Source organism: Bos mutus, chromosome 14 (assembly GCF_027580195.1).
Source record: "Bos mutus isolate GX-2022 chromosome 14, NWIPB_WYAK_1.1, whole genome shotgun sequence".
Lineage (NCBI taxonomy): Eukaryota > Metazoa > Chordata > Mammalia > Artiodactyla > Bovidae > Bos > Bos mutus.
The window spans coordinates 5,852,376-5,872,529 of record NC_091630.1 but is presented as its reverse complement, the minus strand read 5'-3'; the positions used below and the strand labels follow the sequence as shown (position 1 = coordinate 5,872,529).

Below are 20,154 nucleotides of genomic sequence, written 5' to 3'. Positions count from 1 at the left end.
TAGAACAGTAACCCATCTTTCTCTCACAGCGTTGTTTTTAAAAAGGCCAGTCCAGTTGTCTTTCAAATCGTCCCTCCTTCCAGAATGGCCTTATTGACCACCTTTAGAGAAACACTGTTCCATCTTATATGTATATTAGATCTTTGACATTTATATTTATCACTTTCTCTGATAGCTACTGCTTGTCTTCACTTTTGAGATGTTTCTTTTTCTTCAGTGTTTTTTTTTTTTTTTTCCCCCTGATTTAAGTTAGTAGGCATTTCACATCTTCATGTTTTTTGGTCCAGTTCTGAATTTCTAATTTGGATTTTTCTCGTCTGCAATTATTATTTAGATATAATTCAGACTAGTACTTAGTGTTTAAGGATTTTACTGTGTTTTTTTTTTTTTCTCTCCTGTTTAGCATTTTCATCTGAAATTTCCTCGTTTTCAGTTTTCTCTTTAGAGTGACTTTGAATGTCATTTTTTGGAGGTATGACTTTTTTGTATGTATTTAATAACCAGCAATGCCACTTTATCAAATGGGAGGTAAGCAGTTTGGATTAGTTCAGTAACATCCTCAGTAATTTACAAAATGAAATAGTTTTGTAAAAATAAGATTTCTTTTAGTCATAAAGCCTTTTATGGAGGGGAGGATCTGTCTTTGATATTATGTAGAGCTGTTTAAAATTTTTTCCCTTTGCAATAGATTTGTAAGAAGTTGCCAAAAAGTACTACTCAGAAAGGTCCTGCGGACCCTCCCCTCAGTGTGCCTCGATGGTAACAGGTAACGGCAGTACAGTATCAAAGCCAGGAGACTGTACAGTCCACAGACAGTATTCAGGTTTTACCACTTTTAAGTCATCTCACAGTGCCATCTATGCAGTTGTGTCACATGTAAATTTCTGTAACTGCCATGATGAAAACATAGAAGTGTTCCATCACAAAAACTCTTAGTGCTGTCCCTTACGGTCACACACATTGCCTGCCACCATCCCTAATCCTGACAACTGCTAATAATTCTCTGTAGTCCTCTATAATCTTGGCATTTCAAAAACAGTATATAAATGAATCATACAGAATGTGATCGTTTGAGATTGGCTTTTTTCATTTGGCATAACTCATTTGAGATCCATCTAAATTTAGTCAACAGTTCCTTTTTATTGTTGATTATATTTCACTGAATGGGCGTACCAGTTTATTTAAACTAGCCACCTTGCGGCATTTGGGTGGTTTCCCAACTTTGGCGTCTGTGAACATAAGGTATGACTTTTATCAGCATGCTTTTCATCTCTGGGATAAACGTCCAGGAGTGTGGTTGCCGGGTCTTTTATAGAGCTGCTGTGTTTCTTCCCCCGCCCCTTTACAAAGGAATAGCTCCCCCTTCTCCAAGAAGTGGCACCTTCCTGAGATTCTGATTGTGTGCTTTTTCAGCCTCTTTTGACTTCCCAGGAGTCTGACCTCCCAGGTCTCACACTGCCTCCTGGCATTTCTCCACTCTGGATGAGAACTGCTGCTTCCGGGAGTGAGCTCTGGGGCCCCATTATTCCCCTTCCTGTGCAGTGCCCACTTAATCGGCTCTTGTGTCCAGAGCTGACTGCTAGTTTGAGATGCCTATTTCCCCACATACATGTCAGCAGAAGTTTGCTGTATTCTGTCTTCTAAGCATACCATAGACATGGGCTACGGGTGATTACAACTGCCTCTGCTTGTGCACCTTTTAAGAATGAGAGCAGACATCTGACTTGGAAAGTGGCTATTATCCTACTCTTGTTGCCAGAAATTTTCCTATCTGAGTGGACTAGTTACAGATTTTGTAAAAATGATTTTTCTCAGACTCACTTTTTAAAATAAACATAATTACATCAAGGAAAAAAACAAAACACCCTGAGAACTTGATGGAATTTTGAGGATTAAACAACATGTATTTACCAAGAGTATCAGTAAATATTTAAAAATGCTGTTAACATCTGATCGTCCTTGGTCAAAGACTGGGGAGAGAAAATTTGGAATTGAGGAGAATGCCACTTCTGTTCCAACTACAGTGCATGTGCTGTGGAAGTGAGGGCAGAAGGTGCCAGTTTTGTACTATTACTCTTTGTTGTTGGTTTGGGATCCCCCTGCCCTTTTTTTTTTTTTTTTTTTTTTTACCTACTTCAACCACAGAATATTTCTGGTAGATTCTGTAATGCCCATTGGAGACTCTTTTGAGGTTCAACCAAATATTCAGACTCAAAAAGCCTGTGACAGGCTTCATCTGGCACCAGTTCACTCAGATGGACAAAAACCAAGCTGGCCCTGGCGGTCCATGTCAGGCTTCCCGACATTCGGATGACCTTACAGCAGCATCAGGAGCAGCGCATCCATGCAGCTCCAGAACGACCATCGCCCCGGGTCACAGCTCGGGAATCCCAAAGGGACAGGCCCGTAAGAGTTTTCCCATCCCGGGAAGTCCGCAGCTGTGGTTTCCTGTCAAGTATCTGGAGTCTTCCCAGTCCGGACACAATGTACCAGTTAGGGGTCCTTTTTATGAACAGAAAAGGTACTGCCCACAGCACTGTTGGCGCACCAACCTACCTAGTCTTGAAAACGGGAAAAGCTAGGGTGTCTGAGCTGCGGCCCAAGGGCGCAAGTGTTGGTTAACCCTTTTGCCCCACAAGCGCTGAACACACAAACCCCACGGGTGGCTTCTCTCCCTGGCAGGCAGGCAGCTGCTCTGATGGGTGGACTCGTGCGCTGACGCGCGGTGCTGGGAGTGAAGGGCGCTGGGCCCGCCTCTGCACCCACTGCGGGGTTGTGGTCAGGCACCGGGGGCCTTGCACTTGACTTCTCTCTGCTCAGCCCAGCCCAGGATGGGCACTGCCAAGGGAGGGGAGGACACAGGTCTCAGGTTCCTCTCACGGCCAGAGTGCACGTACCAGACAAGCCGGGATATCCTGCCTACAGGCCTGGGTTTCTAGGAATCAGACAGAAGAGCCTGACGAGCTCTCCAGGACGCTGGTTTCCTCTCTGAAGCCCCTGTGGTACAGCAGTTTCTTACCTGGAGTGAGGAGGCAGGCATGGGCACCCTGAGAGCTTCATCAGACCTGCCACGTGGCCCTTTCTGCACGCTGGGCGACAGCCACTGCCGTCTCAGCGAAGCTCAGCGGCGCTGCCCTCATGGTCTAAGTCAAGTGGCCCTTTTCAAAGACTGGGCACCCTCTCATGCGTAATCTGCCCTGTACACTCATTCTCTTATTTTTTATTCTTTAGGCATGAGAATAACTAGAAAGTCAGGAATGAGGATTTGGGAAAAGTATTCAACCAAGTGGATCACTGACTTTTATTTCATCTTTACTATGAATTCTGAATAAAAACGTAGAACATAATCTAAATATGTAGAAAAAGTTTTGGCAAAGCAAAAAGTATTGTTTAGAGAAGTTAAATTGTATACTAGTATTATCTGTATGTACTTAGTGAAATATGTTACTGGTAACATTCTAAGATGTCAGTTCCATGGTTAAAAAAAATTTACGTTAATGAAATTTATAGTGTATACTGAAATGATACAAGTGGAAATTTAAATTTTTATATTAATAAGGAAGCCCCACTTGCTAAAGTAGCATTAATACCATTCACATCAGATTGTTACACATTTTTGTAGTTCAGTAAATGTCTTTGATAATGAAAAACAAAGTATTTACCTAGGACAAAAATAATTTATATAAAAAGGGGGGAAGACCAAAATATTTTTTATATGCTTATTCAGATACATAGAACTTTTATGAATTTAAGAGGAATGAAGATATTCAAACTGTAATAGGAAATCATTAGACTTATTTGAATATTTAGATGCTTATGTTAAGTCTTCAATCCATCTGGTTTTATAAAACCAAAATTTCGAACACAAAAGCAGAAAAGTTCACATTACCTTTTTATATGTTCCTAAGTATCAAATTATATCAATTTATTCTGTATTTAAAGAACATCATAGATACTAAAACTAAAGTACAGAAGTGTCTGATTCTTTTTAATTCCACAAAAAGCTAGCATCTCAAAGTAACATGTAAACAAACCTCTATGCTGCTCAGTGAATTCTCCCCAATTTCCAGAATAAACTAAATGGTAGTAGATCTAGTATATGATTTACTCATGTAAGTTACGGTTTCATTAATGACTTTGACTGACTGTATTAGTGATGTAGCAAAGAGGGAAAATTTTCAACTACTGTATTTATTTAAAATAAACTGACAGGTTCAAGCACCCATCTTAAGAAAAGCCAGCAGCACTTTTTTAACATATTCAAAGTAAGATTTTGGCCTAAGCCCTTAATACCTTCCTGAACAGCCATTGCAGCTAAACACCCTCAAGAGATGTTACATCAGGGAAAAAAACATGGAGCAATTTGAACTTCTTCCCCTGGATAACAGAAAACAAGGTAAAGCAAATCCAGACTACTTTCGAATGAGTGGCTGTCACGTTTAATACACTCTGAGCTCTATAAAACTAGAGCCACTATCATATATGCTTATATAGATATATACTTATTTTTAATAAAGTCTCTTGCTTGCTTCAAAATTTAAGGATGATTTTTTTTTTTTCCTGGTCAGTCATTTCAAGGGAACAATAAATAAAAGTAGAAAAGGATGAGCTGTTTTGCATATTTCTGTGGAAGAACGGAAAACATTTATACTTTTGAGAGATTCAGAAAATTCACTGTACAGAATGAACAGCTTATATACACTATCTGTGCAACTTTTCTTGGCTGGGGTATTTAAATGCAAGAGCTCCTCCAAAACAAGAAGCCACATTCATTCTTGTCCAAATCCCTCTGTTTCTTCTATTGCAAAAAGAAGTTTTTCCTTTAGTTGTTCATAACTCTTATATGGTGGTAGATCCAAGCGATTAAAACTGAACAAAAACAAAAACAAAATGTGTTTTCAATAAAATAAAATATTTCTAATACAATATATTTTAAAAATACATTTGAAAAACTGAACAGGAAGAATATAAAAATTTTGTTGGAAGTATTCTAACAGACAATTTACTACTATATTAATACTTAGTGAACATATTAAATATACAAATTTTCTTATAGCAATCGACTCAATTTTAAGACCTATTCATAAAAATATTTTAGTGTTTCCCAGAGAAAGCTGGAATTACAAATATAACTGTAGCAGTAATGGATAAAACCACTGGAATATTTTTCCTCTTCTCTATAGTATCAGGTTACATTGTTTCTGGAGTCCCCCCAACTTCTCTTGGGTTAAAAGAGTCCATTTCTTTCACTCATTCACCTATGAATTCACTCACTCATCAGTTACTTACTGAATCTTTTCTGTACCAGGTATTTCTCCCAGGAGCTAGTGATAGAGATGAAAAACTAAGGTCCATGTTCTCACTGAACTTACATTCTAGGGTGGAGACTGTCTATCACCAAATATATACTTTTGTCTTTTCAAGTATCTTGTCATATGTTGGGCTTCCCTGGTAGCTCAGTTGGTAAAGAATCCGCCCACAATGCAGGAGACCCCAGTTCTATTCCTGGGTGGGGAAGATCCGCTGGAGAAGGGATAGGCTACCCACTCCAGTATTCTTGGGCTTCCCTGGTGGCTCGGCTGGTAAAGAATCCATCTGCAACGTGGGAGACCTAGGTTCGATCCCTGGGTTGGGAAAATCCCCTGGAGAAGGAAAAGGCTACCCACTCCAGTATTCTGGCCTGGAGAATTCCATGGACTGTATAGTCCATGGGGTCGCAAAGAGTCGGACACAAGGGAGCGACTTTCACTTTCACTTGTCGTATGTAGAACTATTTCTAAAATAATACGCTTGCAGTCTTGCCAGACTCAAAGAGAATTCCCTGCTGGGATTAACTGATGAAATACAAAAAACATGGAAAATGCTTAAATCACCAGAGTTTTGTTTTACAATTTACACAGGTGTAGACTAACATTTAATTTTCTAAGATACATCACTGAGTATCTGGGTCAGGATTCAGGAGTTTTGGATTTCGGTCCCCACTCTACTAGGGTCTAGTGAGATAGCTCTGAGAAGTCAAAACCGTTCTGTACTTTTATCTTCTCATGTGGAAGGCTTCTAGAGATGGTCCAGTTCCCTTCTACTCCTCCTACCAGTTATCTGCCCTAGTCAGGAAACTGTACATCAGGAGAGCCTTTTGAAACAGGAAAGGCAGCCAATTAAAACTGTGTTCTTCTCAGACCATGTTTCCCTCTGAAAAGCTGTTCACAGTACCAAGCAAGGGAAGCGTTCTCTTCCCCCGGCCCCTCCCGCCGCCTCTGCCTGAGGTGCAGTCTGACAGTGGACTGAGGCCGGGGGAGACTTCCCAACAGGAGCCCCACACTAGGACAGCCGATCCCCTGCCTGTGTCAGACTGTCCTGCTCATCAGGTCGCCCCGCCATTTCCCCCCGATCATCTCTGTCGCTGCCATATCCACCTGCATCTACTTCCTCCTCCTCTTATCTGTACCATCAGAATTTCCTGCCTACTGGTCTTGTGTACAGTTTTCTTTTTCACTTCTTCACAATCTATCTAGCCTTACATCACCTTCAGCGGTCCTTTATTAAAAAGACATGCAAGTACAAAGCCCCTTTGCTGCTGCTAACTCCTGTGGAGGGGGAGTGGGAGGGGCGGCCTGGGCCGCTTGGTGCAGCCCCACCGCTTATTCAGTGTTCTCCAGGCAGACCACACGCTCGTCTGTTCTACGGCTATGCTCTTATTTACGGCTCTCCGATGTTCCGGAATACCCTTTCTGCCTATGAAATTATTATTAAGAATCAGTCCAAATGCTACAAAACTTCCTCCAAGAATTCTTCTTGAACATGTTATACAGACTTCGTAATTCCGCTCTCCATAAGGTCTTTTTATTTCTATTTAGGATTTACTCTGTATTATGACTGACTGGTTTCTTCCATTAGATTCTAAAGTTCACAAGGGCAGAGTCCCCTTTATTCTCCTGACACAGACCCATTTTGCGTACAGGAGACATTTAGTACATGTTGAGTTGAACCATGTAAGAAAATGGGTATCTTTAAAGCATTCAAAACCATGGCTCTAAGACATGAGCTATTCTGTTCTGTGCTGCTTTACAAAAAGACAAAAACATACTAAAAATACTCATCTTTTGCTGAGTACCTACTATGTGAATATCAGAATACTGTTTTAGTTTAGCTTTTTAAACTAAACTAACACTGGAGTAGGTAGTGTTCACTACTTCTATTTTCTTATATGTAAAAAGGGGAGGGACAAGTACCCCATTAGCTCGTTTCACACGTACGTCGCCTGCTGTCCCCATATCCAGAGAGCAGCCGCCTCTCTAAGCACAGCCCTGGGGACCGCAGCAGTGGGACCCCGCCTGAGGGCCCTCAGGACTGCCTCCCCAGACTGCAGGTACCGCACCGCGCCCCTCAGTCACTGCCGGACACGCAAGTCTCTCTGCGTCATCTTTTCACCTAAATCCTCACCCCGGTCCTGATCTACTCTATTTCCCCCGATCTGAACAGTATCTCCACCTGTGCCCTCCATCTCACAGCGTTCCAGTCCGTTCTTCTGAACTTATATTACATGATTTGCAGGCTTCTATAGTCTTAATGGGCTTTCCTGGTGGCTCAGATGGTAAAGAATCTGCCTGCAAATGCGGAGAGCTGTGTTTGATCCCTGGGTCAGGAAGATCCCCTGGAGACAGTCTTAACAGCTCCTCTCTTGCCTTAACTAAAACTCAGCTAGTCTGAAACAGTCCATTTCCTTTGCAGCCAGCCAACACACTTTCGTCCTCTGAAACAAACGATCTGGCGATGAAGCCTTTTGCACTCTTGCTATCACCTCCTTCCTGACCATGTTCCTTCGCTCACTGACACCTCTGGCCCCTGCTTCACAGTCCTCTCGTTCACTCAGATGACAGGCAACGCTACGGCCTCCCAGGTCTTCGCCCTTCTTCAGGGATCTGTTCCCCTACTTTAGTATCATACCTTGAACTTGGTCACCAGCAGCGAAGGAAATTATTAACTGAAACACTCTATTCTCTGATTATCTGTTTTCCCCAACTTACTTCAATCAAAATGCCAACCTATTAACCCAATACTTTCTCACCATCCTACCTTGTCCACAGACTCTTCTGATCTTCACTTCTTAAGCCACAGCCCATCATTGTAAGTATTAGGTTGGTGCAAAGGTTAACTGTAGTCTCAGCACTGTTGAAATTGCCATTTGATACTGGAATACATTCTTGATAAACGTGGTTATGTTATACATCACTTTAATGCACGTTTCTCGCTTTATGTTTTTTTTTGCTAATGATTCAGTTCAGTTCAGTCACTCAGTCGTGTCCGACTCCTTGTGACCCCATGACCCACAGCATGCCAGGCCTCCCTGTCCATCACCAACTCCCAGAGTCCACACAAACCCATGTCCATCGAGTCGGTGATGCCATCCAACCATCTCATCCTCTGTCGTCCCCTCCTCCCGCCCTCAATCTTCCCCAGCATCAGGGTCTTTTCAAATGAGTCAGCTCTTTGCATCAGGTGGCCAAAGTATTGAAGTTTCAGCTTCAACATCAGTCCTTCCAATGAACACCCAGGACTGATTTCCTTTAGGATGGACTGGTCGGATCTCTTTGCAGTCCAAGGGGTTCTCAAGAGTCTTCTCCAATACCACAGTTCCAAAGCATCAATTCTTCAGTGCTCAGCTTTCTTCACAGTCCAACTCTCACATCCATACATGACCACTGGAAAAACCATAGCCTTGACTAGATGGACCTTTGTTGGCAAAGTAATGTCTCTGCTTTTCAATATGCTATCTAGATTGGTTATAACTTTCCTTCCAAGGAGTAAGAATCTTTTAATTTCATAGCTGCAATCACCATCTGCAGTGATTTTTCAGCCCAGAAAAATAAATTCAGCCACTGTTTCCCCATCTATCTGCCACGAAGTGATGGGATCAGATGCCATGATCTTAGTTTTCTGAATGTTGAGCTTTAAGCCAATTTTTTCACTCTCCACTTTCACTTTCACCAAGAGGCTTTTGAGTTCCTCTTCACTTTCTGCCATAAGGGTGGTGTCATCTGCATATCTGAGGTTATTGATATTTCTCCTGGCAATCTTGATTCCAGCTTGTGCTTCCTCCAGCCCAGCGTTTCTCATGATGTATTCTGCATATAAGTTAAATAAGCAGGGTGACAATATACAGCCTTGACATACTCCTTTTCCTATTTGGAACCAGTATGCTGTTCCATGTCCAGTTCTGTTAGGTCCTCACCTGCATACAGGTTTCTCAAGAGGCAGGTCAGGTGGTCTGGTATTCCCATCTCTTCCAGAATTTTCCACAGTTTACTGTGATCCACAAGGTCAAAGTCTTTGGCATAGTGAATAAAGCAGAAATAAAGGTTTTTCTGGAACTCTCTTGCTTTTTCGATGATCCATCAGATGTTGGCAATTTGATCTCTGGTTCCTGTGCCCTTTCTAAAACCAGCTTGAACATCAGGAAGTTCATGGTTCACTTATTGCTGAAGCCTGGCTTGGAGAATTTTAAGCATTACGTTACTAGCATGTGAGATGAGTGTAATTGTGCGGTAGTTTGAGCATTCTTTGGCATTGCCTTTCTTTGGGATTGGAATGAAAACTGACCTTTTCCAGTCCTGTGGCCACGCTGTTTATTTTATATTTACTTTAGACTATGGAAAGGATGTTAGATGAAAAGCAAATTCGAGTGATTGTCTTATTTGATTTCAAAATGAGGCATAAAGCAGCAGAGACAACTTGCAACATCAACAATCCATCTGGCCCAGGAACTGCTAATGCACGTACAGTGCAGTGGTGTTTCAAGAAGTATGCAGAGGAGACGAGAGCCTTGAAGATGAGGACCGTAAGGGCTGGCCATCGGAAGTTACAATGATGAACTGAGAAGATCATCAAAGCTGATCCTCTTACCACTGCAGAAGTGACTGAAGAACTCAGCGTTGACCATTCCATGGTCATTCCACATTTGAAAGGAAGTGGAAAGGTGAAAAGGCTCTGTAAGTGGGTGCCTTATGAGCTGACTGAAAATTTAAAAAAAACTGTTTTTCTGAAATGCCATCTTCTCTTATTGTACGCAACACACCATTTCTCGATTGGATTGTGGCATGTGATGAAAGGTAGATTTATATGACAACCAGCAACGACCAGCTCAGTGGCTGGACTGAGAAGAAGCTCCGAAGCACTTCTCAAAGCCAAACTTACACCAAAAAAAGGTCATGGTCAAATACAAAAAAAAAAAAAAAAGATCACAGTCACAGTTTGGTGGTCTGCTGCCCGTCTGATCCATTACAACTTTCTGAATCGTGGTGAAACCATTACATCTGAGAAGTATGTTCAGCAAATTGATGAGATGCACTGAAAACTGCAACGTCTGCAGGCAGCATTGGTCAACTGAAAGGGCCCAATTCTCCACGACACCTGACCACACGCTGCACAAGCAGTGCTTCAAAAGTTGAACCAATTGGGCTATGAAGTTTTGCCTTATCTACCGTATTCACCTAACCTCTCGCCAACTGACTACAACTTCTTCAAGCATCTGGACAACATTCTGCAGGGAAAATGCTTTCCTCAAGAGTTTGTCTAATCCCAAAGTATGGATTTCTATGTTACAGGAACAGACAAACTTATTTCTCACTGGCAAAAGTGTGTTGACTGTAATGGTTCCTATTTTGATTAATAAAGATGTGTTTGAGCCTAGTTACAATGATTTAAAATTCATGGTCTAAAACTGCAATTACTTTTGCACCAACCTAATAGTTTATAGAAGTCATGGTCCATCGTTATAATCACTACCTTGCAAATACTTTAAAATCTTAGCTCTCCTTTTTGAACTTACTCATACTCTGAATGAATTCAGCCTTCTACTTTCTCATTCCTTGTACCTTATCAGTTGAAAATTACTGCAGGGGATATCTGACGACTTCACATTAACTACTAGATCCAAGTGGGCAATCCAATGCTGCCCAGCATTCTCAGCCATGTTTCTCTAGAAAACACTTGTCTCGTCCCTGACAACTCTCCCTTTCTTTCTCCAAGTCTTTCCCTTCTTCACTGTTAGCCAGTGACTTCACCTTATAAATACTTGGAGGAAAAAAATCAACAGTTGATCAACTCTTTTTTCCTTCACAAAATCTAAAATCTATTTGTAGTTTAACCCAACTTTTCTTCCTCTTCTGTTACAACAAAGGAAATGTTCTTGTTTTCATCAAAAGTGAATTCCTTAACTCACACTCAGAATCCCAATTCTTTCCATCTCCTTTGGTTATGAATTCTCTGTCCCCTGCCTCAACAATCTCTCCTGCATTGAACTCACCAGTTTAATCTAACCTGCTGTTCCTAAAAGTTTTTGGTGAACAGGATCCTTTTTCACATCTAAAAATATTGAGAAATCCAAAGAGCTTTCTGTTTATGTGAATTATAACTATTGATATTTACCATAAATTTTAAAAATAATTTACTGTGAAAATGAAAGTAAGTTATTTTTATGAAAAAAGTGACTGTTTTCAAAAAAGTAGTGAAAAAAGTAGCCTTGTTTCATATTTTTGCAAATTATTTTAATGTCAGGTTTAATAGAAGACATCTGGATTCTAATACCTATGTGTTTATACTATCAAACTGCATTGTTTTAGATTAAGCATATGAAAACTCTTCCCATACAGATATGCAATTAGAAAACAGAGATGTACTCAAGTAATTTTTTCCAGATAATTATGGATATTATTCTTTGACGATATACTAAGTTTGACAAGGTTATGCATAATATGGGTTTTGAAATCATATCACAGAACCCTTTGTATTCTGTTACACGAAAGCCATTGGTTTATTTTGCACTCTGGATGTTTTTCTCATGCATGAGTTTATAACATCATGTATCAGTTATTTGGAAATACAGGTTCACCAAGTTATAATGAATTTTAAAATATTAAAAGTCTTGGGAAGCTGAGAAGCTGAATATACAAGTTTTCCAAAATTCTGATTTTTGTATGAAACCTCAATGTTATCATCACCAATAAATGCTGTTAGTTGTTTTCCTTAAAATGATGAGCTTTTACTTAATTTTCAAGAAAAATGTCTGAATGAAACAGTCTGTTATGTTTTCAAGTAACTAGAGCATTTCACAAAAAAAGCAAGCTCTTCAGCTTTCAACTCGACAACTAAGAGCTTCTTCACAAGACAAAAACCAGTGTTTCATGTAGACTTGCCATTTATTTTGTCATACAGAATATTAAAAAAACCACATACACTTCAAGTGTCAAAAGATTTAATAAAGTTAATAGTTTTTACTACTTCATAATCAACAACTTTCAATAAGCCTGGCCTTTTCTTCCCTTTTTTAAACTTCAAATGTGTGGTGTTGAAAAATGCAGAGACAGCAGTTTGGTGTCAACTGCCTTTTCCTTGACTTGTGCTAAGGCAACAGCTGTTGACCCACCATTACTTTGGTACCACAAGTGCAAATGTCAAAACAACAAAAAGGCAAAAAAAGGACAGTGTGAAAACTGACTTTGACCTCCTGAAAGCAATGCATACCTTCGGGCCATCACCATCTTCCGTCTGGATGACTAACAGCTCTGACCTCCCTGCTCTCACTTGCCCAGTTCCCTCCCGCCCCCTGCTGCCAGAGTCGGGTTTTTCTTAGATCTCATTATTCTTATATAAGACTCCTCAATGGCTCCTAATTGTATTTAGAATCTAACTGCTCATCATAGCCTATTAACCTCTACATAATGTAGCCCCTGCCTGCATTTCCAAATTCTTTTATCTTCCTCCTCGGAATCATTAAGTTCCATTCATACCAAGTCATCTTTTATTTCCTTTAAAAATGACTATACAAAGTACATACTCCCCATTTCTTCCCACAGCATGCTATTCATCAAACTCAACTTAAACATCACTGTTTCCAAGAAACTTCCCTGACCACCAATCTGGTGGGGATTCCTCCTCAGCTGTTCTCCTGGTTCCCTTTAAAGGACTCCTAGCATTCGTAAAGAGGTGTTGACCTGTTTGTCTTTTGTGCCCCCACCCCCAATGGAGTACAAACTTCATAAAAGGCAGGGAGCACTTCAATCTTATTTTATTTTATACCTAGTGGTACTTTAAATATTTTTTGAATCAATGAATACATTTCTCAAGTATTTATATTAACCAGTCACTCTAAAGTGTTTAGTTATAGAGTGCCATATTAATCAGTAAAAACTAAAATTCTGACTACTTTAGTGAATCAACAATTATACTCAGTCACTGTACTATTTAAGATTTTTCAACTTACCATGTGTGGCTTCTTGGTAACCAGGTATCTTTGCCAACTTTTTCAATGCAAAATTTTTGAGGCCCATTACTTCCTAAATCAGGGAAATATGACAAAATTTATTTGGTCCTTTAAACTTTTTAGTTTTGACAACTAGTCAAACCAGAACACATCACAGAATCAACATGAATGATACAGAGTAAACTACAATGCAAATGGCTTCCGCCCAGAGAAGCTTGTTAATGCAGAGATCCAGCAATAGGACTCACAAAGTAGAAAGATCAGCGTCTACAGAATTGTGCTCCCCTCACAAAGCGATGGCCAACCAGCCTCTGAGAGCAGACTTTCACACCTATCTTACAAATGTACTTGATATTAAGCACTAGTTTGTCTTTCTTGCAGTAGATGCCCTACCTAAAGCATAGAAGAATAATCCTTAGGCTTAAGTCTGCTGTGTGTCTAGACACATTATCACAAAATTATTTACAGAGAAAACCGCATTTACCCATGAGTTCAGCAAATCCTCCTAGAGGTAAACGGCAGGTTCCAGTGACAAACTGCAGTAGCCGCATTCTCACTTCATTGTCTGTCTCCTTCACAAACTGCGGAACAAGAGCAAGTTTACTTTACGACCTGGTGAAAATTATTCGTACTAAAATTCTATTTCTATTTTCAAATTAACTTACAACTCTTGTATTGATTTCAAAGCCCAATTTCCTATTTTTAAGAGGAAAATGAAAACAGAGGATGCGCCATATGCTTCTTGTGTATTTGGCCCTAACAACAGTATTATGAGACAGGAACTATCATTTGCATCCCCACGACACATGTTCAGAAGACGGAGGCCAGGCTTCCCTGATTGCTCAGTGGTAAAGAGCCCGTCTGCTGATGCAGGAGACATGGGTTCAATCCCTGATCCAGAAGATCCCACATGCCACGGAGCAGCTAAGCCCGTGGGCCACAGCTATTGAGCCTGTGCTCTAGAGACCAGGAGCCACACCTCTGAGCCCACAGGCCACGACTGCAGAAGCCCTCGTGCCCCAGAGCCTGTGCTCCACAAGAGAGAGGACATCTCGATGGGACGCCTATGCACCACGGCCAGAGGGGAGCCCCTGCTCGCCGCAACATGAGAAAAGCCCGTGTGCAGCAACAGTGACCCAGCATAGTCAAAAATAAACAAGTAATCAGAAAAAAAGAAAACAGAGGCCTGGAGAGGTGAAAGAATTTGTCCTTCTCAACCTGCTACTAAGTGGCGGAACTAACATTTGAACTCAGGTCTGACTGAGCTCTAAAGCTCTGTTATCCTGACCTGAGCGGACTACCCTGCAAGCTACTGACGGTGACGGTGAACAAATCCTTCTCAATTGCCACTCTCAGCAGTTTCTGATATTTTCTTTCACTAAACATCACTTTCCCAACTATATTCTTCATACTTGAAAACCCAAAGTATGCATTCTTCTAAAAATATCTCTCTTCATGGACTATTTCTTTTCAAAGTGGACATAGACAGGTAATGTGAAATACTGATCTGAATTGCTCTGAGTGTTGCTCTGAGTGTCTTACAACAGAAGGTAAGGAACTTAGGGGACAGTGTGAGAGTAGAAATGTATCTTAAAAACAAGAGACTAAACTTTAGCTAATAATAAGACAAAATGTTGTGCTAAATACGAAAAAATAATGTTTCTGCACAGAACTGTGCTGAGGCAACATGTTTCATCAAGACGTAGAAATGGAGGTGAACAGGGCTGGCATAAATCTCACCACTTTCCCCAGAACAAACCCATTGGAATGAGCTGAGTGAGTGAAGCTGCTAGTCTTGTCTGAGTCTTTGTGACCCCATGGGCCATAGGCCGCCAAGCTTCTCTGTCCACGGGATTTTCCAGGCAAGAATACTGGAGTGGGTTGCCATTTCCTTCTCCAGGGAAATCCCATTTAGAAAATACAACTATTCGTTTGGATTTATATAACCCAGTGCTTAAGCTCCTCAGGTACATAGGAAGAAATGCCCAAAGGGAGTGTCAGGGAACAAAAGGAACAAGGAAGCTGGTAAAGAGCCAAAAGGGAAGATTACAGATACTTGCATGTACTCTGTATGGATGCAATTCTGATGTGTTAGGTTTGAAAACAGAGTTATTCCCACTTTTCATTTACTTTTTGCAGTAGATAACATGTGCATGGGGTGTGGACCTCAGGCAGCAGGAGGGCGCAGCGGGACGCCCCCGCGCACACCTCTGCCTCAGGGCAGCTCTCTGCCCAGGCGCCCGCCACCTTCTCAGAGGTTGTTTCATACACTAGCAGACACTTCGTCTAGACAGAATAGATATTTTCCTTTAAGCCAAGTAATAGATACAACTTCCTTTTAAGCTTAATGCTGTATTGAAAAACATTATTCTCCAATATTTTTGTTAATTTGCATTAAGAAAAAGAATGACAAAAAGGTATGGAATTACAGAACGGATATATTACAATTTATTTACTCAGTTCCCCTGATGGACAAAGAGAGAAGGAGGGAGAGGGGGAGAGAGAAAGGAAAGGAAAGAAAAGTCATTCTTGAACATTATCCTCTAGATTGTTCTAATTTGCTGGCATATTATCACCTTTAGAGGAATTAAGTATTTTCATCGACTTTCTCATTAAAAACATATTCCTCTTTTACTTCCAGAATTAAGTAGAATTTATAGAATACTTTCATACTACTAGAAAAAATATTATACCTAAAACCATTACCGTTAAACTATTATTTAAAGATGGTCATTTGTTCTTTTTTTTTTTTTTTTTTACTTTTTTTAAGGCCAGGGCCAGCCTCTGGTGGCTTCCTGCTGGTGGGGGGCTTTCCCTGTACATCAGCTCTCACTGGAAGCCAGGACCTTGGCAGAAAGCCCTGGTGTGATGTCAGTCTAGAAGGCCACATGGCTTTCGGGGGGTCAGATCACATTTTTCTCCAGTAAAAGAGCTACAGACAACTCACTTCTCACACCCCCCTTTCCCCGGACCTCAGAGCATCCGCACTGCTGTCTCCAAAGGCAGACGTTACCATGGGTCAACCTCTTCTGCCCTCATTCCATGCTCCTTGCCTAGGCACCCAGCAGCAGCACGCCTCACAACCACCCACCAGACCCCAGGAGGGCAGTGCCAACACAGTCATAGAGCAGGGACTCGCTGCCTCCTCCAGCACAGGGAATCCACAGTTACCGGTGACAGGCCCCAAACAGAGGAACACTGGAGTCAAACAGACTCAGAGAAGGGAAACTAACAGCTCAAGAGTCCCGGGAGGACATAAAAGTGGGGGGCTCACATGCTCAAGTGGCTGAAGTCCTGCCCCTCGACTTGGAAGGCCACACACTGACTGGCTGAAGTGTTCAGAGTTCATTCAAGATGCCCAGGAAGGAGCTCTGCTCAACGGCCCAGGTGTGGGAAATTCCAGAGAACAGCTGAAGGGCTGCCCTGCCCTGAGCCTCAGTTTACAATGTGGAAAATGGGTATGTGGTGGCCACTCTAGGACCAAGAGAGGGGAGGACACATGACCCCCTTTAAATCATCAGCCCCGGCTCCCATCCTGGATCCAAGGGCTAGCGGACACTCCATGCGGAGGCCTGGCTGCCTCTGGAGATCAATCCTATGATCGGGAGTCCTCCCCAGGTACATCCTTCCAGTCCTTCTGAATCTGTCTCTCATTATCTCACCTTTCTCTTTTTCCAGCCAGGAGCCACCCTCTGGCTGTGACAAGTCCCCAAGGCCAGTACTCACTGGGTGAGGTTAGGAATCCTTCACCTATCCTGTTACCTCTGTCTAGCTTCTTCAAGGGAAGCCCTCTGGTTCCAGTGTGACAGGATTTGGTGGGTGAGTCTGTGATCGCCCTTTCAACTGTCTTACAGATTGAGTCACATGTTCTGTGTATTTCCCTGTGAAATCTTCTGAGATAATACAAATGACTTAAATACATCACCATGGATATTCCGCAACTATCAGGAAGAGAGTACAGGGAATACGACGTAGGGGAGCAGGTCTAGGGGAGGCAAGGAACGTTCGGAGGAGCAGGGTAGGGGGGTACAGGGCAGCGGGGAGCAGATGGGGGAGGCTAGGGTAGGACACCCCTAGGAGGGAAGGCTGGACACGGTCCCGCCTGAGCTTCAGTATGTCCTGTTGGGAAAACAGTATTTCCACCAAAATCTCGGCTGGGGGCTGAAAGGTTAGGGTCGCCAGCCCCAGAGCACACCTTCGCGAGTCTCACATCGCGTGAACGGCACGCACGGCCCGGAGGGGCCCTAAAGGTGAGCCTTCAGGCCACAGCGCAGAAAGGAGGGAGCGGGGCCAGTTTGGGTGAGGGCCCGTGTGAGGCTCCTGCCCAGACACCTTGGGCGCTTGGACGGATTCCGGCCAGCCCCAACAAAGGCTCAGGTGAGGGGTCGCCTCGGCGCACAGCGGGCCAGTCGGCCCAGGACCACGACGCACGCGCCGCAGGTGGGGCAGGTGGGCGGCAGGGCCGGCTCCAGCCCTGTCGGGGCCCCGCCGAGGCGATGCAGCGCCGGGCCCGGGGACGCCGCACCTGCCGCCTCCCGCACCTGCCGCCCCCGCCGCCCGCACCTGCCCGCCCGGCCCGGCCCCTCGCCGCTGCGGCCCCGGGGCTGCGGTCGCTCCTCGCTGCTCCATGCGCTCAGCCCGCCCTCAGCGCCGCCTGCCGCCCCGGGGCTGCCGCCGCCCGCGCCATCGCGACGCCGCCCGCGCCATCGCGACGCCGCCCGCGCCATCGCGACGCCGCCCGCGCCATCGCGACGCCGCCCGCTCCGAGGGCACAATGGAGCCGCCGAGTCCCTCATGCATATGCATGACGCCGCGCGCCGGCCCCGCCCCCAGGCCAGAGCAGTGGAGCCCCGAGCCAGCGTTCGGGCGCGGGTGGCCGCGGGCCTGCGCAAGCTAGGGCGGCTGGCCGGCCAGGAGCGGGGCAGGGAGGGAGGACGGCTTGGGGATGACCTGCGCTCCCCGCCCCTTCCACACCTTTCCAGGCGCAGCGTCTGCGGAGTCACCGGCGCTTGCTCTCCGCTCTCTGCCCCATTTGTTCTTTCATTTAGGAAATAAGAAATAGAAAATCCTTTAACAAGTTTTTACACTATCCACTTCTAATTTAAAATTCAAAGACTAAATACCATGTCCAAAAGCAGTCTCAACCTTAAAAATTAACTTTTCAAATTACCACTTCATCAGAAAACATTTTCTTTCAGTATTTAGTGTCAAGAAGATAAAAGCAAATACCTGCCAAAACCAAATGATTTGCTTGCTGTTTCTGGTATAATGTCGATACACAGTGTTTCTCTGCCAATCTGCCAGGTCGACCTCCTGCATGCCACACAACATAACCTGGGGAATGAGCACAGTATCAGGTCAGAGGAAAGATTTAGTGAAGAGAGTAACTACAGGACAGAAATCTGCTAATGCCCAGCTATGCACACGCTAATTATGTCAAATGGCTATGTGTACATCAAATAATGATCACAGTAAAGCAAGTCTAACTAAATTGTGTGGCAATTTAACATGCAGAATTCTTTGGTTCTTATCTTATTCATGTTTACTGAACTTAAAAACGTTCAAAAGTAACTATTCTTCAAGAAAAACATCAGCTATACAAAAACAATCACTTTTACTACACATATATCCCAAATCACATACAAGTAAGTTTTAAACATAAATTTCTGGTTCTTCTTCTTTTTTTTAATCTATGCTACCTTACCTATTTAAAATTAAAAGTATACTAACCTCCTGTTATTCATCTATCCAGGCTTTGAGAATAAAATCTTCTAGATATGTAAAATTCTCAAGTAACTCTAGTTTATTATATATGGGATGAAAACTATTTTGGGCATAATAACCTGTACTTTATTTCTCATATCAACTATGATCTATAATTTAGACACAATAAAGCATGCATATTTTAAGTACAGAGTTACATGCATTTTGACAGCAGTATATACACCTGTTAACCACCTCAGTGATCTCACCACAGGTTAGATTTCTGAACGCAGCAGACAGACTACACTCATCCGCTCTTTTCTGCTTTCTTTTCTCACCAGTAGAATGTTTATGAGATTCATCCACGCTGTGAGGGGCACCCGTGGTTCTTTCATATTGCTGAGTGGTGTTTCATTTCATAAATACACAACAATTTATTTACCCATTCTCTTGTTGATGGACATTTAGGTTACTTCGAATTTTTGATTTTGATGAATAAAACTGTGATGAACATTTATGGAAAAGTTCTGTGAACATACATGTTTCATTTCCACATGAGTAAGCACTACTAGTGGGACCGCTAGGGCATAAGCGGAGGCGTGTGTAACAGTGACGATTCATTCAGCTTGAATCTGTATTTCCCCAATGATTAGTGAGCATCTCCCCGTGTTTCTATGCCATCAACAGAGCTTCTTTAATGAAGTGAGCCTCTGTCCACTTAAAAACTGTATTTTTATTGAGTGATAGGTTTTTAATATAGTCTGGATGTAACACCTTTGTCTCAAGAGTTTCTCTCAGCAGGTAGGTTGCCTTTTCATTTACTTGACAGCATCTTTTGAAGAGAAGTTTTTAATTTTGATGAAATCTAACATCCTTTGTGTTCTTCCTAAGACACTTCTGTCTAGACTAAGATTTTTCTACTATGTTATATTTTTAGTTTTCATATTTATGTTCATAATTTATTTCAAATTAATCTTTATGAGCTGACAGGGTCAAAATTAATTTTCTTCTATATGAATATCAAGTTAATCCAGAATCACTTGTTTAAGACTTTTCCCCTTTCCCCATCAAAATATATTAGTACTTTTGATGAAAATAATTGACAATATATATGTGGATCTATTCTGGACTCTAATTAAAGTGTTTCACTGACCTGTCTGTCTATCCTCACACAAATATCACACTATCTT

General features: G+C 42.5%; 1 protein-coding gene across 6 annotated transcripts in view; it reads right to left on the bottom strand.

Annotated features, from left to right (window-relative positions):
• Nucleotides 1–200: 200 nt before the first annotated feature.
• The window catches only part of WWP1 (WW domain containing E3 ubiquitin protein ligase 1), a 141,522-nt gene continuing 121,568 nt past the window's right edge, over nucleotides 201–20,154 (bottom strand). For 3 of the 6 annotated variants that reach the window (XM_070382916.1, XM_070382913.1, XM_070382915.1), the window contains 4 exons: nucleotides 18,491–18,595; nucleotides 13,746–13,842; nucleotides 13,262–13,334; nucleotides 201–4,869 (listed from right to left, as the gene is read on the bottom strand). In XM_070382916.1, coding sequence (XP_070239017.1) covers nucleotides 4,770–4,869; nucleotides 13,262–13,334; nucleotides 13,746–13,842; nucleotides 18,491–18,595 — 375 coding nt within the window. In that variant the 3' untranslated portion in view covers nucleotides 201–4,769. Of the gene's footprint in view, nucleotides 4,870–13,261; nucleotides 13,335–13,744; nucleotides 13,843–18,490; nucleotides 18,596–20,154 lie in introns of those variants that run through there. The other 3 variants (XM_070382912.1, XM_070382914.1, XM_070382917.1) reach the window with 3 other exon arrangements.